Source organism: Poecile atricapillus, chromosome 11 (genome assembly GCF_030490865.1).
Source record: "Poecile atricapillus isolate bPoeAtr1 chromosome 11, bPoeAtr1.hap1, whole genome shotgun sequence".
Classification (NCBI taxonomy): domain Eukaryota; kingdom Metazoa; phylum Chordata; class Aves; order Passeriformes; family Paridae; genus Poecile; species Poecile atricapillus.
The window spans coordinates 17,962,067-17,986,119 of NC_081259.1; the positions used below are offsets into that span (position 1 = coordinate 17,962,067).

Here is a 24,053-nt window from a genome sequence, read left to right on the forward strand (position 1 = left end):
AAGTAGTCCCGCTGCGTGGTTTGAGCTCCAGCCCCGCGCTGGGCCGCTGAGGGCAGCGGGACGGCGGGCGCTGAGCCGGGAGTGCTCTCGGCTCGGCTGGGCCTTCTCCCGAGGGGCTCCTCGGGTGGAGGCGAGAGGGCCGCGCTGAGGCGGGAGCGGAGAGATCCGAGCAGGCGGGTTTGTAAGGTGGCCGTGCGCGTGCGGGAGGCGGGGCGGCTGCGCGGGCTGAGGGGACCCGGCTGAGGGGACGCGGCCACCCCCGGCGACCCCGGCCCTGCGCGGGAGCCGCCGCCGGCAGGTCAGTAGGGACGGCCGTGGGACCTCCGCCTCTCCTCGGCCGTGGCGGGCAAGGAGTCGACGGGCGGCTGTGGGTGCTTTGGCCCGCCCGTGAGGGGGGCTGGGGGAGCCGCCGGAGCTCAAGGGGGGTGAGGGGGAAGAACCGGATGAGTGAGGGTCTAAGTGCTTGGCTTTCGGTGTTCTCCATTATATGTCTTTCCACGGTTCCCCCGAAGCGATATTTCATGGCTTCTTAGTTCTATTTATTTGTCTTTTCTGTATGTCCACTTAATGTTCCCTTGTCAAGCAGGTGATTTATCATAGCGTGGTTTTCTGATACTTCTGTCCAGGTTTCCACATTCAGTTCCCCGTTCCTGGGGAACTCAGTCTCTTATTTCGAGGTGGAAAAAAGAAGCCCCGACCCTGGGTTGAAGACACCGGGGCCATGTGCCTTGTGAGGCGCCATTCATTCCAGTCCTCTGGAAAACCAGCCCTAGAATGGAAAGGAGGAAGCGCAGGGCAAATATAAATAAAAGAGCTTCTGCTCTCTAGAGTAGTGGCCTCCAACTTCTTTGGTTGCCCATTTCTGTCAATAAAGAACACTTTCTATCATGCATCTCTCATGTATGTAAATGTATTGATTTATCAGTTATATACAGGTAGTACTGTACTGATATATACATTATAAAACATACTCAGACATAGAAATTGAGAAAGGATAAGATAAAAATGAAATAAACAGTAGTTTAAAACATTATTTCCTAAAGCTGCAAAAAATGTAACTTTTTGATTTGCCTTGTGTGTGACCTCCTTGACCACTTTCGTAGTGATGTATGTTATTCTGAAGTGATCATTCTTCTTAAGAATGTAAACATAAACTGCTGATGAAAACAAAGAATTTATTTTTCATAGGTTTTCTTTTTTAATCCTGGCCACATGTGTAGGGGCACTACCTATTTGAATATAGTGAAATGTTAGTGAAATACTGGTTTTTTGTGTCTTAGCTTTTCTCACACCTGTATCATATGCCTGTTTGAACGATTGAGATACTCAGTATTTCTGGAACTATATCACTTGGTGGCAAGTACTGTAACTTCAAAGTTCAGGAAATTGAGGGAAAGTGATAATTTTTTTCCCCCTGTTCCTTAGAAATCTGGCATGTCTTGAAATAGAAGTTGAGAAGTTTGGCTTAGAAATGGCGTCTAAAACAGAGTATTTGGATTAGTCTTTCAAATCTTAAGTTAACTTTTATATAGCATCTCAGCAGTTTTCAAAACAGAAAAATGAGGGATTGTGTGATCTGACCACACTGTCTTGGTTATAAATGGAATTTTTGTTCCTTTGGTTGCCCATGGTGGGGGACACCGAGGGTATGTGGTGATAGCCTTTCATGGCTCTGAAAAGGGAGAAGAGAATTGTGTTCCTTTGTGACATTCCTTTGGCACCTGAGGCTTGGGTCCAGCTCCTGTGTGTAGCTGACAGTTAGAATATAACAATTTCTGGTGTTTTGCAATAGAGCAACCACAAGTGGAGAGATTCTCACTGTTTTCCACCTTCTGCTCTTGCAGGGCGTCTCCCCTGGCCAAGCTCAGGCCTCCTGTGAGTGGATGGGCAGGACTGCCCCGAGAACTGAGGAGCGGTGCTGATTTCCCTGTGCTGCTGGACTGCTGAATGCCAGCACCGACTGTGAGCTGTGGTTTTGCTTGTATGGCATAACGATGTTACTCTAAGTAGCAGAGCACGAAAATTGAGAAAATTGAGCGCGAATGTGTTTGGGTTAACTTTGTAACCTTATTAGTGTATCTGTTCCCCGTGTAATTAAAGTAAAGGGTCACTCATCCCAGTGTGCCCCGCTAGCAAAGTCTATCTCCTCACCTCCCACAGCAGCTCAGCCTTCTGTGCTAATTGCTTCTCCTTGACTAAATAGGAAGTGTTTTAGGACCAGTTCTTCAGTGAGATTTTTCTCAGGCTTACAGCCTCATACAAGTTTCTGAATTCTTGCTCTACTTCCTGCCCTCTCCAGGCTGTGGGTGAAAAATTTGAGTATTCCTACTCACCATTGCTGCAGTGCACACAGAGCTGTACTTGTTTTTTTGAGTGTTGTGGCATGTGCTATGAGGAATTGTTAGAGCACAGGTGAAGAGGCTGCACTCAAAAGAACGGAGACACTCTTGATAGTGATCTGTGGGAGAGATGGGTGACTCAAGGGAACCTGCCTATACAATTTTGAGGACAGTAGGTGAATACAGAAATGTTGTCTTTTTTTTTTTTTTTCCAGTTCATGTACCTTTAATAAAATGCTGTTTCAATCTATAATGTGATTGGCTAGGGAGTCCCAAAATGAAGTTGCTTTCTGCATTCCTTCTAGCTTTTTTCATTTTTTACTTCCATGATTTCCTGTAGGAAAAAGAGGAGGAATGTTAAACTTCTGCTATTTTTAAGATAAGAAGAGTGATTAATAAAAAAACTTCAACACTAAGTAAGTGTTAAGTGTTCACAAGGTATGAATTACTAACTTTACTTTGTTTTCAGAAACCACTGTTTTTTGTCAGGGGATTAGTTTATAAAAGCAGGTAGGGCTAGTTGATGGCTATTTGAAATACACAGTCAAGTGGTAGCTAAAGCTGTATTGGTGAAGGTCAGGCTCCATTGGCATATTGTGTTGTTGTCTGACTCCAGGAGTGGCTTCTTCCCATCCAGTGCCATCAGCAGCACAGCTGTTGGCTCTAATGGCACCAGTTAGTTTTTACTGGGAGTTGAGCTCGATGGCCCTTGTGGGTCCCTTCCAAATCAGCATATTCTCTGATTCTGTGGTGCAAACCTGTAGTCTGATACTGGACCTTGAATTCAGTGGACAAAACAGTCAGATCTGAGTTTGTGCATGTACTGGCAGTGTTACTGCCAGTGGGACAGGTCTGGTGATAAGCATTTTATTACCAGACTAGTCTATTTTAATCTATTGTATAATGAGATTGTGGGGATGTATATGGTAAAGCTATTTGTATGCACATTAATCCCACAGAGGATTAATTCTTATTAAAGGAATAACTTGCATTGTTCATAGCTGTTAGGGGCAAAGCTGACACTGACATTTGATTTCTGAAGGTCTGCTTGATACTGGTTTGACAAGGACAGCTTGTGATAAATTGCAGCTACAGCTGCTTTTGAGTGACTGTTTATTTGGGAGAAATCTTCATTCTGTGTTACAGGGAAACAAAACCACTTAAATGTGGAATACCTGAATTTCTTCCAAGTTATAAATTTATTAGAAAATCTTCCTTGTTCCTTGACCTTACTTTTGCAAGTTCTGATGTACTTAGAAAAAAACCTGTATTTCAGAAACATTAGGAACATTATTGGGTAGAGTGTTTTAATAGTAAATATGTTAAAAGGAGACTGTGCTGTGTTGTCTTCAAAGAAGGCTTATTAATGATTTTAACCTAGAAACAAATAATTCTGCACTGTTTTGCAGGGTACTGTGGTAAGAGCTGACTTTGACTGACTGGTTTCAGTGTTTTGGACCATACATTTCTCCTAGTATACAGTGAATTGCAAAATAAATCTTATATTTCACTGTTTCTGAAATTCTTATGACTTGGATTGTTTATACTGTTTCTTCATGTAAAAGGGAATGTAAATCTAAGACATTGGAATGTGCCTTTTGTGCATCATTTCTGGGATAGGTAATGAGGTAGACAGTGGACAACCTTAGCCTGCAGCTCAGGATACTGTAATAGCCTGAAAATGGTAAAGGGTGGTTTAGTCACAAGATTGAGTGGCAGAAGGCTTTGTTGCTGACAATAAAAATGTGTGAAGTGCATAAGAGAATGAGGATAGTCAAAGTTGTTAGTTGTTAGTTGACTTCAAGAGGCTTAAGACTGAAAGGATTTGTTTCTGGATCTTTTTTTTCTTCCCCTAACAAGTGCAAAACACACAGGATTTCTCAGCAATTTGGTGAATTAACAGGGGAAAAGTCTACTTTTGTTTTAGTCTTGTGTTCAAATACAGAAAGATGATAAATTCATAGCTTTAATTATACAGTGGTGTCTGAAGGATTGTTTGCAGCTGAAAGAAATTCAACAGTTTTCAACTGCCCTTCAAAATGTCACCTGTAGAACTTGCCAGGCTTTGTTTGGAGGGGTTCTCAGACAGTCTGAATCAAATGGTGGTTGAGGTAGGTCTGGCTTAGCCATGTCTGTTCTGTAATTACTTTTATTTCAGGTAAGTGGTATAGCATGAATTAGTGGGGTTTTTGTGAATTTTTGTGTTTGTTACTTAAGAAATAAACTATTTGTTCCTCTTGGAATTCCCTTGGCTGCTGTTTTGAAGCCTTGGACATAAGGTGGTGTGTTTCTGAACTCTGGAGTATTGTTTGCTGAAATCTGGTAATTGCAAAACATTTAGTAATGAAAATGAAAGAGACTTTGGGAGAATGGACTTCGTGTAAGAATAGGATAAGTAATCTCAGGCTGATATCCAGGCCATAATTATATGTTCACCAAAGGCTGAATTTCTGATGTAACAGAATTAGTGTCCCATACCAGTATTGAGGATGTGCTGTGCTTAAAAATATATGGAAAGTGTCAGTCTGAAAAGCCGTGGAGAGAGAGCTGTGGCAAAACAAGTTCCGGTAATAGTATGAGACTATACAGGAGAGAAAACAGATCAACACTGAGTGAAGTACTGGAAACAGTAAACTGTGAATCTTCTCTCACACTTCGAAATCTGGAGTTTGCTAACATTGCATTTCTGTTAGGAAAACTGGGGAGCGAGGAGGGTGTTCCCAGTGCAGGATAATGGCACATGGAGGTGAGAGAAGAAAGCTTGGAGTACAGTGTCGTTTTAGGGGTGTTGTTTCTTTACTCGTATTCTAAACATTTTCTCTGGGTTCTGCTCTTAAGCCACAGTTTTCCCCATTTTACTTTAAGAATAGTCTGCCTTGTTTGAATTTTCACTTATCCAGGATATTGAAAAAGACAGCTTCTGATACCTAAAGGATAAAAAAGTAAGACTTACTGAAGAAGGATATTCCATTTAAAGCTATCATCTCTTCAAATATACAAGCATCTTGTTGGAATATCTCAATAATCACAAATTCTGTGGGATTTCTGGAGCAGAGTAGCAAATCTTCAGTCTCTCCTAAAGTCCTGAAATGTAGGTGTTTTGGAATGCATTTTTTTCCAGCCCTGACATTTAGTCAGTAGCTGTCATAGGTAACCTACTAAAATCTTTTGGAGCAGAGTGCTGGCTCAGGATGCATTTACTGCAGTATGTTTTGGTTGCTATTGCTCATGACTCATACTGCTGCTGAAATGAAATTGAGATAACCAATATTTGACTAAATTCTCACAGTTTCAATATGTGGGAAACATGACAGAATAGACTCCAACTGCTCTTTGCTGAACTTAAGATAGGAAATTGCTGCTGTAAGATATGACAAGCCAGTATAATAAATAATAAGAAAAAATGAATCAGAGGTGTAGAATTGAAGTTATTTTTCCAGACTTATGGGGAAGAATCTCATATTTCATCAGGAGAATAAATGTTTTGCTTCAGATTGGAAAGGGGGGGGAAAGTGTATGATATATCAATTTATGATATAATCCTAATTTTTTCTGGTAATCATATTTTGTCCCACTTAAGACTATTTTGGGGCCCTCTGTTACTGGAATAACTTCAAATGTTCTTTGTTTCTGGCAGCAGTAGAATTTTAGGGAGAGTTGAATCACAGCCTGTGGAGTTAAAGCAGTGTACATCACTAACTCCTGGCTGTGTTACTCACATCCCTTTTTCTTCTGCCAGCTGCTTGTTGGATCCTTTGCTGAGCCATTTCACCCTTTCATTTGGCATAAATTAATTTGGTAAATGAACTAAATACTCTTCTGTTTCTTCAGCATGCCGAACCACTATGTGATTTGTCCAGGGAACAGGTGCCAGGCTGAAAGATGATGCTCTAGGAGTAGTTGGTAGCTCAACAGGCTTAGGCTGCAGTGAAATTGTAGCCTTAGGCAGTGGACAGCTGGTGTCTGCACCTTCCAGCACCTGGCTTGTCCTCACGCAGGCAGAGGACCTTTCTGGATGCTTCTCTTGATATCTTGTTAAAACTACAGCCCACTGCTGGCAGAATGAATCTAAAAAAGTTATCTTGGGTGATTGGAGGTGGCTCTTAAAGCTTAATATGGCTTTACCACGCATGGCAGTGGGAGTTCCCATGCACATTCTTTTTTTAATAAGCTCTGGTATTTCTTTGAGCCCTTTCTTTCAGCTGTGTCTAGTTGAAGGTACTGTGCGAGTATCCTCACGAGTGTCCTCGCTTTCCTGGGATTCTCCCAAAGGGAAGAATTAGGGAGCTAAATGGCCCTATAAAATGTCCAATAAGCTGTGGAGATTGCTGTAACCAGCTGAGAAAGAGGAGAGGGCAAGACCTTCCTCTCTGCAGCAGTGTGTTACTGCTTTGTAAGCTATTCTTCAATCTAGGTTGTATCAAAATATGCAAAGCTTGAGCATTAGAGAAATACAATTTTCAGGCCTCTTCCAAATTATGGCTCTAGTATTTTGCCAGTTTCCCATTCTGTGTCAGTTGATAGCAGTGTATAAATCATGTGACATCATCAGGATTCTGTAAATTGTTCACTAACACCAAACATTTACTTGAAATGTAGAAGCACAAATACTTTTTTCTTAAAGCTCCATATATAGGAAAAAGAAAGTGAGAGAAAAGCTTCTGAATCATATTAGTTTGATCCCTGCTTTTTCAATGTGAATTTCAAGTAACAAATAGTGCATGATTCATACTGCTTGTTGAAATTTGATGGCTTTGAACAAAATGCCATCAATTTAAAACTTCTTGGTTATTTGTGGAGAGGTAATGTGACAAGTGCTTTTTCAGTAGTTGTGGTTGACTAACCTGGTTCAGCTTTCTGTTTTTAAAGAATGTACTCAAGCAAACCAGACTTGATATTTGGTCACATTAAAATGAGTATAGCTCTGGACGGGTGTAGGCTGGGAAAGCCTCCTTGGAAGCATTGACATGAAGAGGTGTTGGAGGTGACTGGATAATCCAGCTTGGGAACATTAGCATTTAGTGAAGCTTGAGCAGCTAAGCCTTAGGTATAAATAAGAGTACAGAAGAATCTCAACAGACAAGGTAGAACTCGTGTCTCCTGCAGCAGGCACTGGCACTGCTACAGCTACTTTGGAATTCAGAAAGAGTTGCTAGCACACTGGAAAAAGATCAGCTTGAACATGAGTTTAAGGCATATTTTAACTCCTAAAAATACATGCAGGTGCAACTTTGTTTAACTTCTTGAAATTATACATTTATCAAATGACAATTTAATAAGAGTTTATAGATACAGGATCTTAGGTTATAGGGTCTAACCTGTGAAATCATAACAAAATCTATGTGACTGCTGCACTAAGAAGTTATACAAATTTACTGTGTGCATAAGGGCCACGTGGGACAGCTGCTGTACTGATGCTTCTTTAAAACAAGACTGGGTAACCATGATGAAGGTTTGAATTCCTCTGTCTTTCTGTTTTTTAGCAGAGGGTGGTTCCTGGTGTTTAATGGGTCACAGTGATCACAGTCATCCCCTCTGGCCTGTGCCTGTGGCTGTACTGCAGCTTCTTTTATAAGGAAATAAACTTCTTTAGTTCTGGTCCAGGAAATTTTTTGAAAGTACAGAAACTTTGCAGGTTTTGACAAAGTGTGTTAAAATGGATACAAGAATTAAAGTATTAAACTAACCAAGTTGACTTTGTCTTGACATAAGATTTGATTGCTCTTCTGTTTATATTTTGATACAAAAAGCTGTAGAATTATCAACTGCAATTAAACTTACTGTGAAACTTTATGTGAATTGTTTTGAATGTGTAGCGATTTGAAGATTTTCCAAATATCAAAGATACTTTTCTTGAGAAATCTTTTCTGTTAATATTATTTTAACCTTCAAAAACTTAAAGTTCATTGCAAGTATGAAAAACTGTGAACTCTTATTACACAATAATAATGGCTTACTTGCATTTTCTCTATAGAAATACAGTTTACATGTTTGGAATTTTTTAGGCAAGTTATTTATATAATTTTATTGCCACTTGTAAAAACATACATTCTGTCCCAAAGTAATTTCAACAGAATATTTCTCAAGGGAATTACAGAACAGACATTTATCAGGAGGGGTTTGCAAGGCATGCAGAAAATAACTGATCACACGGAACTTTTCAGCATGTTCCTCGAGTTTTTGTTCTCACATTGCTGCTACATGGAAAAGTACTGATATTCAAATAACCACATACAAAGAGTTCACGTTTTTGTAGTGAGGCAGAGTGGGAAGACAGATTTCAAATGCATACTAAAGGCTGGATATTTTAAAGAAAAAGATAACCTTCAACTTTTATCTTAGTGTCTTTATATTATAGACTTCTGGGAATTACATTAGAGAAGTGTTTTTTCTTTATTGATACACAATTCCTTCTTCTCAAGACTGAGATCTGTAATGTTTGTCAGCTTAGTGTCTATCATTGACTTTTTATGGAGACATTTGACTAATGCTATATAAATGTAGGTACCTACTGCTCTCTAACTCTGATGCATGGTTGGGTGTTTTCCTTCCAGCATGTGCGACTGTAGATCAGTGACCGATCAGTAGAAGACTCTGGGCAACTGATGAGTCAGAATTGTGATAATGCAGCAGTGTATTCCCTGAAAGTTAACCTAGAAAAGGTCTGTCCTGAAGATAAATTTTAGTCAAATCAGTTGTCAGTCTGTAATAGGAAATGTATCTGTCATATTTATAGTTTTGAGACTTGCGTGTCTCTGCTTCTGAACTGCTTGGTAGCATCTCAGTTCTGTGGATATATTTTTATACCATTGCAATTAAAAATACAGAAATTTGAGCAATTGGAGGTTTTGCAGATCAGATCAAGGAGTTTCCTTGCATTTGCTGTGACTTGCAACTAATAATTTAACATTTAATAATAATAATAAATTAATTATTTAAATTAATAATTTAATAAATTTAGCATTTAAAAGGTGAATGAAATACAAAGAAGTACAACAACATTGACAGAACTAGACAAGAATTAGAAGGAATTTATTGAAAGAATAGAGAAATGTCAAATCAGTGAAACAGTTGACAAATCAGTTGCTTTTTGGGTGTTGAACGTAGAGCAGGGGTTGCAAATGTGTTAACCACTGAAGTGGTTATTCAGGTAGGGTTTGAGTATCACTGCAAAGATGGTTTCATGCTGCTGGTGGCAGGAGTGTTAGTTGGTGATTCATAATCCAGTTTTGGCACAGAATGTCTCTTCAATTTTTCATATAGTGCTGACTATTTCTTTTAAGATTTAAAGCCCTTTTGTCATGCAGATAACAATATATCCTCTGTCAGTCTAGAAAAGAGAACTTCCTTTGCTCATGTGCAGTGAAGGGCTTGATGTTCCAATATCTTCTTGGTCCCTCAGTCATCTGCCCCTATAATCTTGTGAAAGTGTGTGCAGTTCATTTTGCTGTGCCCTCCATTTGAAGGACAGATTAAACAAGTGGACTAGTTAGTGGAATGGCAAACACAGCAGCCTTGAGCTAAGCTCTCCATTTGAAGAGAAGAAAAAGAACCTGCTTAAAGCTGCTACTGAATTAAACTTGAAATCACTGGAAGCTGGGTTCTGTGAAGTGAGCCTAACATGGGGCTCCTCTTGGAAATGGCAGTTTGTCATTGTTTTTTAGAGTTTGTTGAAATGGTTTGAGTTGGAGTAAATACTGCTTATTGTACTCAGAGTTGAGAGTAGATCTGAGCTTAATTCAAAGGGTGAGGAAGTCTTTGATTAGAGGCAGTATTGGAAGTAACTAATAGGAGAGAAGATCCTGGATTCCTTGCTACAGTTGTTCTTGATGGATTTTCTGGTTAATAGATGAATAAAGTGAAAACTTTCTCTCTGTGCTGGTCTCCTTTTCTTCTCCTGTCCCTCCAGCTTTGTCAGGACTGGGGGAAGTGTTGTCTGATGCACCTCTGTTCCTATGGCCACTGTAGGTGCTTTTTCAACTGTTTTTAGGTCCTGTCTTCCATCCATCACTGCCTGTGTCCTGAGAATAAGCAGTGCTTATTTCTTCAACTCTTGGTAACCTTCCTAGCAAAAAACCAAAGCAGTCGGGGGCATTTGATGATTTAAAACAGTGTTGATCATGATTTGAGCCAGACAGTGTAACATGGTGTCTGCCATAAAGATGACCTTCACCTTAGTTGTGAGTAGGTGTTGGGATCAAACAACTTCTAGAAGCCACTTCTAGTCTAAACTTGGAATCATTAAATGCAAATGATGCAAGAGATATATTTCTTGATTTCTCAGAGTAGGTTTAATTCAGTGAAGCAGAAAATGTGGACTTTCTCACATTGTTTCCTTTTTCTTTCCCCTATAGCCAGGCAGGGGCAGCCAACAAAGAAATTGTGGTGACTAGACATGTGCTTGGGTGGGTGGATCTTAATCAGCAAAACTAAATGGAATCTTTAGATTTTTTTTTTGTATGCTTAGGAGATATTTATGATAAAATGTGTAACTATTGAGTGATGTCAGCAAGTGTTACTGAGAAAGGCATTTTAAACAGGAATACAAATGAGTTCATGCTGATTAAGACATGGATACTTGAGTAGAAGAAAATTTCATTGTGAAGAGAATTAATGTTTTTTCTTTTTGTTAATTGAACTGTTAGCTGTAAATGAAATACACTTGTCAAAAGCTACAATTTTTACATACTGAAATTCAAACAGGGTCTCCTATTCAGCTTGGTTACTTGGCACAGTTTCAAATAATAAGCTGTTTGTTTCCTACATGCTAAACTCCAAGACCTGGGCTTGCTGTGCTGTGGATGGGAGGTGTTAAGTAGAGATTGGTGCAGTATCTTCTTCCAGGATTCTTTATTTACACAGTGCAACCTGCTCTGAGGTTTACTCATTGCCATTCCTGATCAGGCAGCAGTGGGACTGGTAACTTGTGTTTTGGGGATGTCCTCAGTGTTGAAGGATCAGTGTGTGCTGCTTATAGAAGTTGGGTAAGGCTTCACTCAAACTTAATACTTTCTTCTGATGAAAAACAAAGCTCAATTGACATGTGAGCTGAACCTGGTGAATTCTTTTTGGTGATTTTACCATGGAGCTTTGGAATGCTATGTCCATGTTTTGTCTGGAGTTATACATAGATGACCCTTTCTAGAGGTCAGGAAACAGGGTGGGAATTAGCTGTTTTGGGAGACTGTTAAAGACCAGGAAAAACAAGCTTCCATTACTGTAATAAATGTTTTATTTTGGGACATCTATAAGCTCAAATATTATTAAAGTTTTCATAAAATCTGAAGATTTTTTACTTTTAAAAATACGATGTTTAAAAAGCAACAATGCTTTTTTGCCTTTGTTTTGGAAGATGTAGGGAGGAGCAAATTATAAATGAGTGCTTTTTCAGAGGAGTATTTTTAAATGAAAAGGGAGTGCTGGTGACTGAGAATGCAGTTGTCTAACTCAGAAAGCTCTTAGGCTAACTTTGGGGATTAAATGTAGTATTTGATCCTCAGCTAATCCGTGTGCTCACTTTTAATGGAGTGCAAAAGGTAATCAAAGAAAGTAACTTTTCTGTGCTTGTACTTCTGCTGTAAAATGTTTAGGCTCCACAGATCAAAAAAGATGTGGTCCCTGAACTGTTGTTTTCCACCAATTGGCTTTGTTTCTGCTCAAGGCAATGAACTTCAGGTTATGGTATTATACTGAGGTGAAATCTATGTTGTAGCCCTTTTGAAAATAGAAATGTTTTTCCTCTTTCCCACTGTTTAATGCTGTGTAAACCACAGTGTTGCTGACCTTTTGCAAGGATCACAAAGACTTTAGCTTTTATTTCTCTTTGCAGTAAGAATTGTATGATGTGTATTCAGGTCAGAGTTTCAGAGTGACTTGAGATCTCAGAAACCAAGCACAGACTAACAATTAGTTGAGATGTCCAAAATAAAGGTTAAGATTCGTAGTGCTTCAAAGTTTGTTTCTGAAGCTTGGTTGTATTCTTAGCTTTAAGATATTTCCTTTATGACCTTTAAACCAGCTGTGCATCTCTACCCATATATAGGGGTATTGGGATAGTGTTTCTTCTTTAGCTCAGAGGAGCCATATTTACTTAACAAATATATATAGAAATGAAATCATGCAAAAGAAATGTAAAAGCAGTATAAATCTGCAGTTTGCTAAATATGGTAAATACTCAAACCTGAATGCCAGAATATCTTTCAGAACACTTGTAACTAAACATAAATTAGGAATCTTTCCAAGTGCAAGTGTTTGAAGACGTTGTGCTGTGTGAGACTTCCATCCTCATGTCTGTTGAATCATCAACCAATTTGAAAAGATTTACGTTTTCTTTTAAATTTATTGAGTGCATTGATCAACTCTATTTTTCAAAGCTTGTGCATGTTTCCCACCTGCAGTTTTGTGTTTCCAGCATATGGGGAGCAGCTGTGGAAGAGGGGAGTTGGAAGAGCAGGTGAAGTCTTGGATATGCTTTTCCCAGGTTCTTCTTTGCTCTTTGACTCCAAACTCTAGGCAGTGATACTCTGCTCTTAGGGTTTTCCCCTCACCTCTTTTGCCTTCTTGCCTATGATATGACAGGAGATGCACAAAAAAGAGATTGTAGGAAGAAGTCACCACTGCCCTCAGAGCAGTTTCTTTGGGCTGCTGGAAACGGTTTGAGGATCAGATGCAATATTGCAAATGTTTAGCTGTTGTTGCACTCACTCAGCCTAGGATATTTAGTCACACCGCTGTCATGGATGCTTTTTTCTCAATTCTACTTCAGCTCCAAAAGGAACTATTCTCATTACATAATCTACAGGTGTTCCAAAAATGTCCCCTCTGCCTGCATATTTCCATCCCTCACATGCATCTCGATCTCTTATGTACTGATTAACACTGGAGAGCAGTCAGACCTGTCCAGTGGGTTTATGCTTTTGTTGTTTTCTGCTCCTTGTTTTCCATTCATGATTCTAAATATTGTAATTTCCTCTTGCTTTTGAATGAAGATAAATATAGGGAAAGCTTTATTCTAACTTGTCTACGTTCTGCTGTTGATTTAAGTTAATTCTTTTATGGAGCCACGGACGTACCTGGGTCTTGTATGATTTTAAATTTTCTGTGAGCTCTCCCTTTGGTGCTGAGAGGGGTATCCTGGTATGTGCCTAGTTTAGAGCATAAAGTTAATATTTTTAAATTTTCCTGATTTTTTTTTTTTTTTTAAATTGGTGTAGTCTTTTCCTCTTGTATCCATTTTAACACACTTTGTCAATTCAGACAGCTTGCAAATCTTGTTAACAGTGGTCAAAGGGGCTGTCTGCTGTTCCTGAAGAGGATGCTTTGGCAAGACTGGGCTGTCTTTTCTGTTTCTTTTCTTTTCAGGAATCCAGACAAGGTTTTGTAAGCAGTGTCCACTGAGGTATTGATACTTACATGAACCACTTGTCTGTTCTTTTGTGCTCACTTTCCTTGTTAGTTTTTTCCATCAGTGTGTTTCCAAGGCTTTTACAGTTTTTATCCTGTGATGCCAATGGTGCTTTGTGGGACTGCAAGGAGAACCTTGGCTGAAAAGGGATTTTGGTACACTTCATGCAATGTACCTCTAAAGTTTAATTTCTGATAGATATTAAACTATTACCAGAGAGCTTTAATTAGAAACGAGCAGCCCAACCCAGTTCTTCACTATTCTCGCTATTAGGAAGGATTTACTAATAGCAGTTCTATTGTTCAGGTTTATATGTGTGCTATTTTGCACAGCTAAGGCTATCTAAAAATTGTGATTTCTTCTACAGATGGGTTTGAGTGCTCAGACTCACTGGTTTTATGTTGGAATAATGTGTGGCAACAGCAAGAAAATAAGAAGAAAAATGTATGGAAGCTGACATGTCATATTTTTTTTCTAAAGATGGATCTTCTCTGAAAACAGACAGAATGAGTTGCTTGTTTTGTGTGAGAATCACTGACTCTTCCCACACTTCATTTCCTCTAACCTTTGTCCCTGTACCCATATCAGTGCATTTAAAATATCCAGTTCCATGCTGTCTTTGTGGCTTTTGAGGTCAGAGTAGATGCTTTTGTGTTGGGTCATGATGCCTGTGGTGAGTCACTCTTTTAAGTATATACTCAATCTCCTTCTCAGTATATTCTCACATCCAAAGTATTCGACCCCATATGCTGTAAAATGGCCCTAATGACTTGTTTTGGTGGGTATGTGCATGAAAAATTCCAATCTGTATTCCTCTGTGGCAGCAGTCAGAGCTTCCTCTTGCAGAATGTAAGTGAACTTGGAGTATATGCCCTACTCCTTTACAACTTCTGTAATAAATAAAGCTTTGAGGAAGAGCAAAAGTGCTCAAATAGCTTTAAAACAACTTTCCAATCTCATCAGGTGTGTGCAGTCTTCAATTACTTTATTTTCAAATATGTAACTTTGCATTTCACTGGCCAGTCACAATCAGGATTCCTTGACATTCATTTATCTCTAGTTCAGAGTACTTGTTTGGCATTTTAAATCAAAGTACTCCTCAAGCATTAATTAATACTGTTTCTTCTTTCACTTGTGTGATGCTGGTAAATGTTTGAACCGGGTAAACACCATGAAAAACTTCAGTCTGTTCATTTACATTTTTTAATAAACTGCTTTGCTCATGGCACTTTTATGTTTGCATTGCACAAACAGTGAGTGATTGAGTTTTAAAAATGATCAGAGGAATGGAACTTCAATTTTGAAGGGAAGTAACCATCTGCTCACTGCTGGGGGAGTTAGAGGGGTCTGGTGAGGTCTTGGGTGATTTATGGGTGCTGTGGATTGTGGGGTATTATGGGGTACCCTTTCTACCTCGTTAATGGGAAAGGGGCTATTGGAAAACTGTCCTGTGAAATACGATGTCCTCAGATGCCAGAGAAATTTTCCAATAGCAGAGCAGGTGAAGAAGTAGACTAAATTGCATATAATAACTGGAAATTCAGAAGACAGTTTTATGGGCAGATTACAGAACCTGGTCCCATCCCATTAGTCATCTATTGGACTTACTTTAGATAGAGCAATTAATGAAAAAGAAAAAATTCTCAAGATTTATTTTGGGACTTATTTTTTGTGATGTGAATGGTTTCTATTTTCTCATGTGAGATCTGTAACACAAGAATTCAATTCATTTTGCAGAATTGTATTTGTTAATGGTATTAGTGTAAATGACAATTGATGCTATCATGAATAAAGTTAATTCAGAATAAAATGAACTATCCTAATCCATAGGTAAGTAATACCTGCAGTGAAGGGCGAGATAGCAAAGCCTTCCTCTGGAAACCAGAGGTAACCACAGTTACTGGTTTTAGCTATCCAGGGATCTATAGCACAATTATTTTCATTGTGGGCTTTTATTTTCCCTGAAGTGATCTAAAAAGCTGGTTTATTGGTAATGCCAAATTTCACTCTTGTATTTGAAGAGAGAGAATCAATGTGGGGCTGTTCTTGCCTTTGTCTGGAGAGTTGAGTATATACCTTTTCTGTGGCTTTCATTCCAGAGAACAGCAAAGTTTTACATATATATATACATATGTATGTGTGTGTGTGTATATATATGTGAGATGTCTTGTATGTGCCTCATCATAAAGCTTTTATGTAAATAAGAGTAGAATGCAGAATTGAACACCTGTGTTTTTAAAATACATATTTGCAGATGTTTGACAGCTGTTTCTAAGGTCAGAGTATGAAATGCTTTGTTAGTGTTTGCTGCAAAGACCCAATTAAACTAAACATAAACCTAAGCTTTACATCTTTCCCTTCTTTCCTTAAGCTGCTTGGAAATGCAGTGGAACTCTGAAATTTTTTCTTACTAGTCTCTATTTTTGTCTCTAGTATTTGTTTTTACTGGCAAGAAGTAAAAATAAAAGCAGTTGGCTATTCTCTGGTATATATTTTCTGGTTTGACAGAAAAACCTTTGTTCCATTAGGTTGAGCTTGCAATATTTGTAGTCACAAAAACCTTTGTCTAATGAGCTGCCTGTAGGGAAAAAGTCAAATCTGATTTCTTGCAGTGAAGTATGTTGGCTAACATGCTTCTGCTCCAGCTTGATGGCAGAAAAGGTTCTGTCAGAGGGAATCTGAACTTCCCCTGACAGCTCCAAAAGCATTGTGGTTTTAAGAGGAGATGGACTTACTTCAGTTTTGTTTCTGATGTTCTGGCTACATATGGAAATGCAGAGGAAGCGATGGTCCTGAGGGTTTTACTCTCAGTAAATCATCTGAATTTAGATTGTTTGCATTCTGAAGTACTTGGATTCTGATGCTGAGATAAGGAATACTGTGACTCTTCTGTAATGTAGGAGATGATTATTTTTTCGTAATCTGTTAGCCTATGAATGGTAAAATTTGGACTTATTTACTCTGGCAAAGGGGGATGAGAGACTTGAGGAGAAAAATTCTCCAGTCAGCAGTAACGGTTCTAAAACTAGAGCTGGTGATGAGGTAATTGGAACTCCCTGCAGTGTTTTATAATCAGCCTGTAAGTTGGATTTCTGATGCTGGTTTCATATTTAAATATGCTTAACCATAATAAACAACATGTATTTATAATCTTACCTTGTAATTGAATGGCTAAAGATAATTTATTTTTTTTATTATTCGTAAGATTATCTGTTGTATTGTAGCCATTGAAAGGGCAACATTGTTAAGGGCTGTTCATCCTTTTTCCAGTGTTCAGGGACATCTTAAGACTCAGCCTGGCCTTGGGATGAGAAGTCAGTCTGCATGTGACAATGTCTCCTTAGTGACCAGAGCTGTGCAGACCCTGCAGAGTCACTCCTGTAGTGACTGCCTTGGCACAAGTACAGCAGGTTGGTTTTGTGGAAGCACTGAACATTCTGGATGTGCAGTGGTTGCTGTGCTGAGGCTCTGGAGGAGACTTCACCAGGGGTGAGGCCTAGGCCAAGAGTGCCCACAGGAGGAAGAAGGGCTGCCTGTGGCCTGTGTGGGGGCAGTGTGGACATGTGGACATACTGCTCTGACTCCAGCTGGATCCTGAATGTGGGGATGCTGTGCTGAGGTGGTCTGCTAGATAAAATTGTTTGCACATTTTAAATGGCATTTTTGCTGTTCCTGATGCTTTGACTGGCAAATTTTACCCTTCATTTATAGCATGTATAAAAAGCCCTTGAACTTTGTCATGCCTTACATGTGCTGCCCTATAGTAGTGCTGTGAACAGTTCAGGCACAGTAATGTTGTGAGAAGCGAGTCATTCTGTCTAGCTTCAGCCATGGATTTGTTCTCATCCTGATGGTAAAGCCACCTGCTTTTGAGTTTTCCTTTCTACTGTACTAATGTGATTAGAAATTTGATCATATGGTTGCTTTCAGTTTATGCAAAATGTAACTCAGCTACTTTATCTTTACTACTGGAATAATAATTACATATCATGGCCTAAAAAAGGTAGTGTGAGAAGAAATTAAGAAAGTTTATTCAAATCATATTCTGGTTTTGTATGGTTTTTAATTACCTACTGTTTGATCCTTGATGTGTGTAGTAGCACGTAGTAGATCATTTTGCTCCAGAAGTTTTGCTTTAATTTCCTGAGTAATTCTGTCAGACCATGTTGGTGCACTCTACAGTTTTGTACAAGTATGATCTCTGTCGCATGCAGCCAAAGTGCCCAGCTGAAAAATTTAAACTGAAAGTTACAAAATACTCTTGTCCACTTTCTGTATCATAAAGTAATGACTGATCAGGGAAGAGAGGGAAAGGGAAAGGAAAAGATGAATAAAGCTACATTTTTGATAATGTAGGATTTGTTTTAGGCTCATATGGAGGTTTAACTAATGCTAGTGTATGTGTTAGTTGAACCTTTGAAATCTTGTCAAATACTGCCGTTAATGAATCAATCAGTCCCTCTATTCCTTCTTAGCTGGTTGCTTTCTTGAGCCAGCACAGCTAGTACTGTAGCAGCACAGTGAACTCAGAGCTGCTCCAGTTTGAATTCGTTTTATTTGGAGGAGATGCTTCCCTGAATTGAAGTGTAGGGCTGATAGGGTTTAACACAGTTTCAGTTTTGTTTTTGCATTTAGGGAGACGTAGTTAAAAAATGAAAATGGGGTATATGTGTGAGCCATTAGAAAACGAAGTGTACATTGTTTCTGTTGCCTTGGATTTAGTTAAATGTTTTTCATTAAACATGGAACTCTGCAGTGGAGTTGAAACTAAGTAGATAGTGATTTTGGAGCAGAGGTATGGGAGGTTTATCCCTGAGAAATGGGTCTGAAAGGCTTGTGTAGGTTCCCATCTGTTCTCAGTGAGTTTTAGGTGAACTGTTTTGTTTTCTTGCTCTCTGGAACTGATTAGAAGCCATTGTAAATTCACTGATGTTACTTTTTCTTTAGGATGTGGGTCAGCATCATGTGAAAGAGTTACTATCTAAAACATATGGGTTAAATTAAAAAACTGTATGTTCTCCTGGCTTCCTGTGTTTGTGTTCTGTTTGTATGTTGTTAAGGTTGGTGTCCAGCTGCCTCCCTGCAGTTTGAAAGTGAGCTTGGGCCAGATGTGAGCAGACAGATCAGGACCTGGTGAGAAGGTCACAATGCTATCACAATAATTGCTTAGGCTTCCTTTTTTGAAAATCATAATTTAGGATTTTTGATGAATATTGTGTAGCATGAAGCAGAACTTAATTTCCCTCTTAGATGATAACTGCTTGAAGCAATTTATGTTGTATGGTTAGAAGCTGTGCTTAAACAGCTTCCTGGGCAGTGAAGAGCATAATTTTCAAATCAGTTGAATTTTCAGATTTTTTGTGATACCTAAAGTCCCAGCCTTTATGTAGTTTCTTTTCCATGTATGCAGATTCTTATCCATGTATTAGTATTTGTATTGTTTGTGCTGCCTTCTTTAAGGATTAAAATCATATTTGTTTCACCAGAATATCTCACTACTTTTCCTAACAGCATTATATTATTCAAGTTGTCTTTCTTTTCCTGTCAGAGATGCTGGTATTTGAAAAAAAAAAAACATAATATGGAGTTGTGATTCATAGAACTGCAGATGTTGCTTGGAAGGGACATCTGGAGGGAGGTCATTTTAGTCCAGCCTCCCACTCAGAGCAAGACTATTGCCAACACTAGTTTAGGTCAGTTACAGCTTTTAGCATTTAAAATCTTCCAGGACAGGCTCCACCTCTCTGTATACACTTCCTGGTGTCCAGCCTGAACCTGCAAAGTCAATATAACTGGGGAGAATTTGGTTCTGTCACCTCTGGCACTTCCATCTAGTAGCTTTAGGCTCTATGAGATTGGCCCTTGGCCCCCCCTCTCTGCCAGACTGAGCAGTCCCATTTCCCTCACCATCCCTTATCAGGCCAGATGCTTTAGATCCCTGAGCATCTTAAGAGCCCCTTGCTGGTCAGTCTCCAGATGTGCCATAGCTCTAAGGCTAAGCCCCCAAACCAGTCCCTGGCTTGTAATGGCAGTGCAGGAATTCATTTTCTTCACTGCTGGATGAACCTTTACTGTATACAAGTAAAGGTGTTCCTCTGCTAACGATCAATGTCTGTACCACCTATGAGTAGTCTGATTAGCTTTAATTATTTTCTAGATAGGGAGTCAGGATAATGGGATCATTAAGGGTGGTCCAAGGATCTCAGCAGATGGAAAAGCAGAAGAGAAAAGGGTGAATGTCATCCATGTTGTACTTGTGATATAGATCTGCAAAATCTGTAAGATGCAAGAAGCAGTGACCTTTGTCCGTAGAAAACATCTACCTTTGGAACTGGTGGGAGATGTGGGAAAACACATCTAATATTCAGAACATGGAGCAGGATTTTATTCTCAGATCATTTGAATTTCACTGCTGAGTGGAAAGCACACCAACCCAGGAGAAAGCAGTACTAGGTGATAGCTCTTCTCAGTCCCTTGATGCCTAAAGCCCAAGTGTACTGGATGAAAGGGACAGCAGTAATTGAGTGTCTGCTCATCAAAGGTGACTCAGTAATTGAAAGAACAGGAATTTGAGTACTATGGCCCTTCAAAATGGCCTGAACTGGCAACTCATAATCATTGAGTGAGTTTGTTAAGGCTTTTTGTTTTTGTTAGGTTTTTTTTCACTAAAATACAACAGTTTTGTATTTTAGTAAGGAGGGAGATGAATCAATTAATCTTTGGATTTCATCTTTCACATTAAATTTCTGTGACAGGCCATGAGGTCACAAATGGAACTACTTCTAGTTTGGGGGCAGTTTGTATTCAATGAGAAATACACAGTCCTTAAACCACTTGCTTCAGCAACTGTTCTATAGGATTGAAGGTAAAATACTCTAAATAGCTGTGTTCTTTTACTTAGTGCTCAACTGCACACATAGATTAACTTTGAAAATCTGGACAAGGAATTATTAGTACAGTCTTAATTTAAAACTTCAGGAGGGACTTGGTTTCAGTTTTCTTTTGGGGTCAACACAAACCTCTGGTGAAGGCTGCACCATGAAGAATAATCAGGCAGGTGGACTGGAAGAGCAGGATCTACCCACCTGTGTGCTGAATATGGTGAATGAGGGTTTGTCTTGAGGGATAAAACACAACTGCAGGGGTTTCCAGCAGCACTGTGGCACTGGCAACTTAAACTTTAGCAGTTAAAATGGAAACTTGGAATTGAAATACACATTCTCAATCTTGGTTCTCTGTCCCTAAGTACATCTGCCCACGGGATCTGTCCTGAAGCCAGTCAGCTGTGACTGACCAAATGGTTCATGGGGTAAAATATTTCTTGCTGTGTTATGATGTTTAAATTGAAGTGCTGCTGAAGGGAAACAGTGTTTAGTTAATTTAACCTTTTTAATCTTTATCTTTTTTCCCCAGAGGTATGGAGAACTTGGTAGCTGGCTCCAATCTTCCTCCACTCTTTACAGATGAGGATGTATCTAAGGAAGGTAGTGAAATTAATGTAACAGGGTAAGCAAGTCCTTTTTCACCTTCTGCTGGTAGATACTATCTCTGCACTTGTAAGGGAAATTGTTTCAGTAGGAGGAAGGCATTCTAAGTAATTTTTAAAAAGATAAATAAACCCAACAGAATTCAATCTTGCAACATTCCCTTGGCCTTGATAGAAGATCACATGCCTCAGTTTAGGAGAAACTAGAACTCTTCCAAACTGATGGAAGTGGGCACAAACTGTTCTTTTGTACCTCTTAGCTTTAAAAGGTAAATCCCTAGGATTTCAGTCTTAAGACAAGTGACATGGTGGGGATAGAGAGGGAGGAAGTATTTGCTGGCCATAGTGGTCCCAGCTAAGTTAAAGATATACTGTTCATCAGAATCTGAATATCTGATATCTGAAACTGATCACTGAGACCAGTATCTCATTTTTGTCAGTCCAGCTCTGCTTTTACAAACTGCAACAATGGTCTCTTAAAATCACAATGCCAAGAGAAATCCAAAGGTTTCTTTTAAGAATACATGGAATTTTTGCTGTGTTTTGATAATTGAAGTTTCTTTTCTGTTTTGCAAAGCACCAAGCAATAAAATTCAGACTTTGCAGTCCTGTAAAAATGAATGTGAACACCTTCACTTCTAATGGTTCTGAATTTGGATTTACTTACTTGGGACTTCAAACTTGCTGGTGTCAAATTAGGTCAATGTTCAAATTAGGCTTGTATTTAAGAGGTATTACTGTTTTGGCTGAGCTTTCATCAGTGTCTCCTGCAAATGGCTGCATCATATGAAGTTTTTTGTGTAGGTGTAGTTTCAGGAGCTTCTCTGCTAAGGGGGAATGGAGAGGAAGACTGAAATGCTCTTCAAACCCTAACAGTGAGCTGTGTTGTTCTTATTCTTTTTGACACATACCAAATATAATTAACTTATGGGAGGATGTCTGCTTTGTTCCCTTGCTCCCTCTCTAATTGTCAGTAATATGAGCTCAATCTGGTGTCTCAAAGTCAGCCATGGATCTCTCCAGCCCTTGTGTCTTTACCAGTAATTATGTCACAATTGCTGATTGTAGTGAGTAATGAAAATATGCTGTTCTCTCTGAAGACAGAGATTCCCATGGGCATTCAAGTAACAATTCTGTTAATATGTATCAAATTTTTATAGCTGTATTCTACGTCAATAGGAACAGTTATTTTGAATATTTAAAATTTGCCATAAACATGAGTAGCTTTAGACCAGAATAAATGAGCAAAGGAGACTTGAAGCATACTGGGCTGTTAGAGGAATTTTCATTAATGTAACTGGGTAAGGCCAAGTATTCTTTAGCCTCAAGAAGGGTTTAGAATCTGAGGCGAGTCCAAAAATCTTGTAGTAATTTGCCTACTGAGCACAGTGCTGAGAATGTCAGGGGGTTGTTGCTCAAAAATGTATGTTCATCACTGTCAGTCTACCTTCAGAAATGTTTCTGCACACTTGCTCTTCTCTTTTGCCTGCAGACATCTTGCCCTTTTTGGAGTAAGGTAGATTGATACAGCTCTTGCAGCAAAATTAAATAATGGAGCCTGCTGGGAGCTAGTCATGTTTATATTTAAATACCCACATGTATGAACAGGAGATTGTGTGGAACGAAGTTCAATCCAAGATCGTAAGCAGTCACAGACCTCTAAATGTATTTGTGAAGAAATACATTAAACACATCCAGATAGGTGGATCTCGGTTGCTGATGAAACTTTTAATTTCAAATTCCTTATGGTACTTTTGAGGAAGGGTAGATTTATGCTGTCTGGTTTCTGATCCAAACATACACTTGCCTGCAAATTATTTGTGTAATCAAATGTTTCACTAAAAATTAAACAAAATCCCACTTTTAAAATCAAACTGGGTCTGAAAGTCCATAGGAACTGTGGTAATTATAGTGGTTGCTTGGATGGAACAGCCAGTTTTTCAAAAGTCACTTTTAAATCCCATTTTTTCTTGCTAGTGTGAGAATGAATATATTTGCAACATTTTTGCATGTTTTAGAAGATTAGGGAGGAAGTGATTTAGGAATGATGATTAAATTTTTTGTTCTCCATTTCTGTGCTTTTTCAGATTAGCTAATTCGGAGAGTTCATTCAGTGGTGGAACTTCACAGCCCGTGAGTAACCCAGATTTGGTGGAGGACTTGTCACAGGCTCAGCAGCAGCAAAATGAGTCTTCTAATGCTGCTGAAACCACTGAGCAGAAGCCTGAGGAGGAGGTGAGATGAAATAATAGTAACTTTTCAATGAAGCAAAGACACTGAATTTTATCAATATATTGTCTTGCTTGCTTTGATTTTTTTTTTTTTTTAATAGGATCATAAATTTTTATCTGTTTGCCATTTTCATCTTCTGATTCTCTAATTTTCTCCTGTGTTGCACAGCTGCACACAGATAGCTGGCAGTTGGAATGTGCAGAGAACAGCACATGGGTCTCAGCTTAGACAGAGGGGCCCACAAGCTGATGCTGCATTCAGGACTGAATGTTCAACTGCCACAACTTACCTTCTCTCTTGTGAGCCAGCAAAGTGAGACCATTGTACTTTTCTGGTAGTAACTGATATCTTTAAAACCATTATGTTTTTACTGCTTTAGTCTGTACTTTGTGTACCATCCAACACTGATTTTTGGTGACTAAATCATGAAGGACTGGACTAGGAAGTGGTTTGGGGGTTTTCTGGTTTGTTTGGTTTTTTTGATAGATATATCTGATACTCCTCCTTATAGTTTGTTTTCAGCTATGAGGTCCTTTTTTAATTAAGTAATAAAATTCTAGGAGGGAAACAAAAAGTAACATGATGGCAGGAA

At 39.0% G+C, this 24,053-nt stretch overlaps 1 protein-coding gene across 10 annotated transcripts in view; it reads left to right on the top strand.

Moving 5' to 3' along the window:
• HMG20A (high mobility group 20A) overlaps positions 1 to 24,053 on the top strand; it is a 176,731-nt gene that overhangs the window by 101 nt on the left and 152,577 nt on the right. For 3 of the 10 annotated variants that reach the window (XM_058846452.1, XM_058846453.1, XM_058846451.1), the window contains exons 1-4: positions 177 to 298; positions 1,845 to 1,962; positions 21,157 to 21,249; positions 23,317 to 23,464. In XM_058846452.1, coding sequence (XP_058702435.1) covers positions 21,161 to 21,249; positions 23,317 to 23,464 — 237 coding nt within the window. In that variant the 5' untranslated portion in view covers positions 177 to 298; positions 1,845 to 1,962; positions 21,157 to 21,160. Of the gene's footprint in view, positions 1 to 3; positions 368 to 1,844; positions 1,982 to 17,013; positions 17,154 to 21,156; positions 21,250 to 23,316; positions 23,465 to 24,053 lie in introns of those variants that run through there. The other 7 variants (XM_058846458.1, XM_058846454.1, XM_058846455.1 and 4 more) reach the window with 7 other exon arrangements.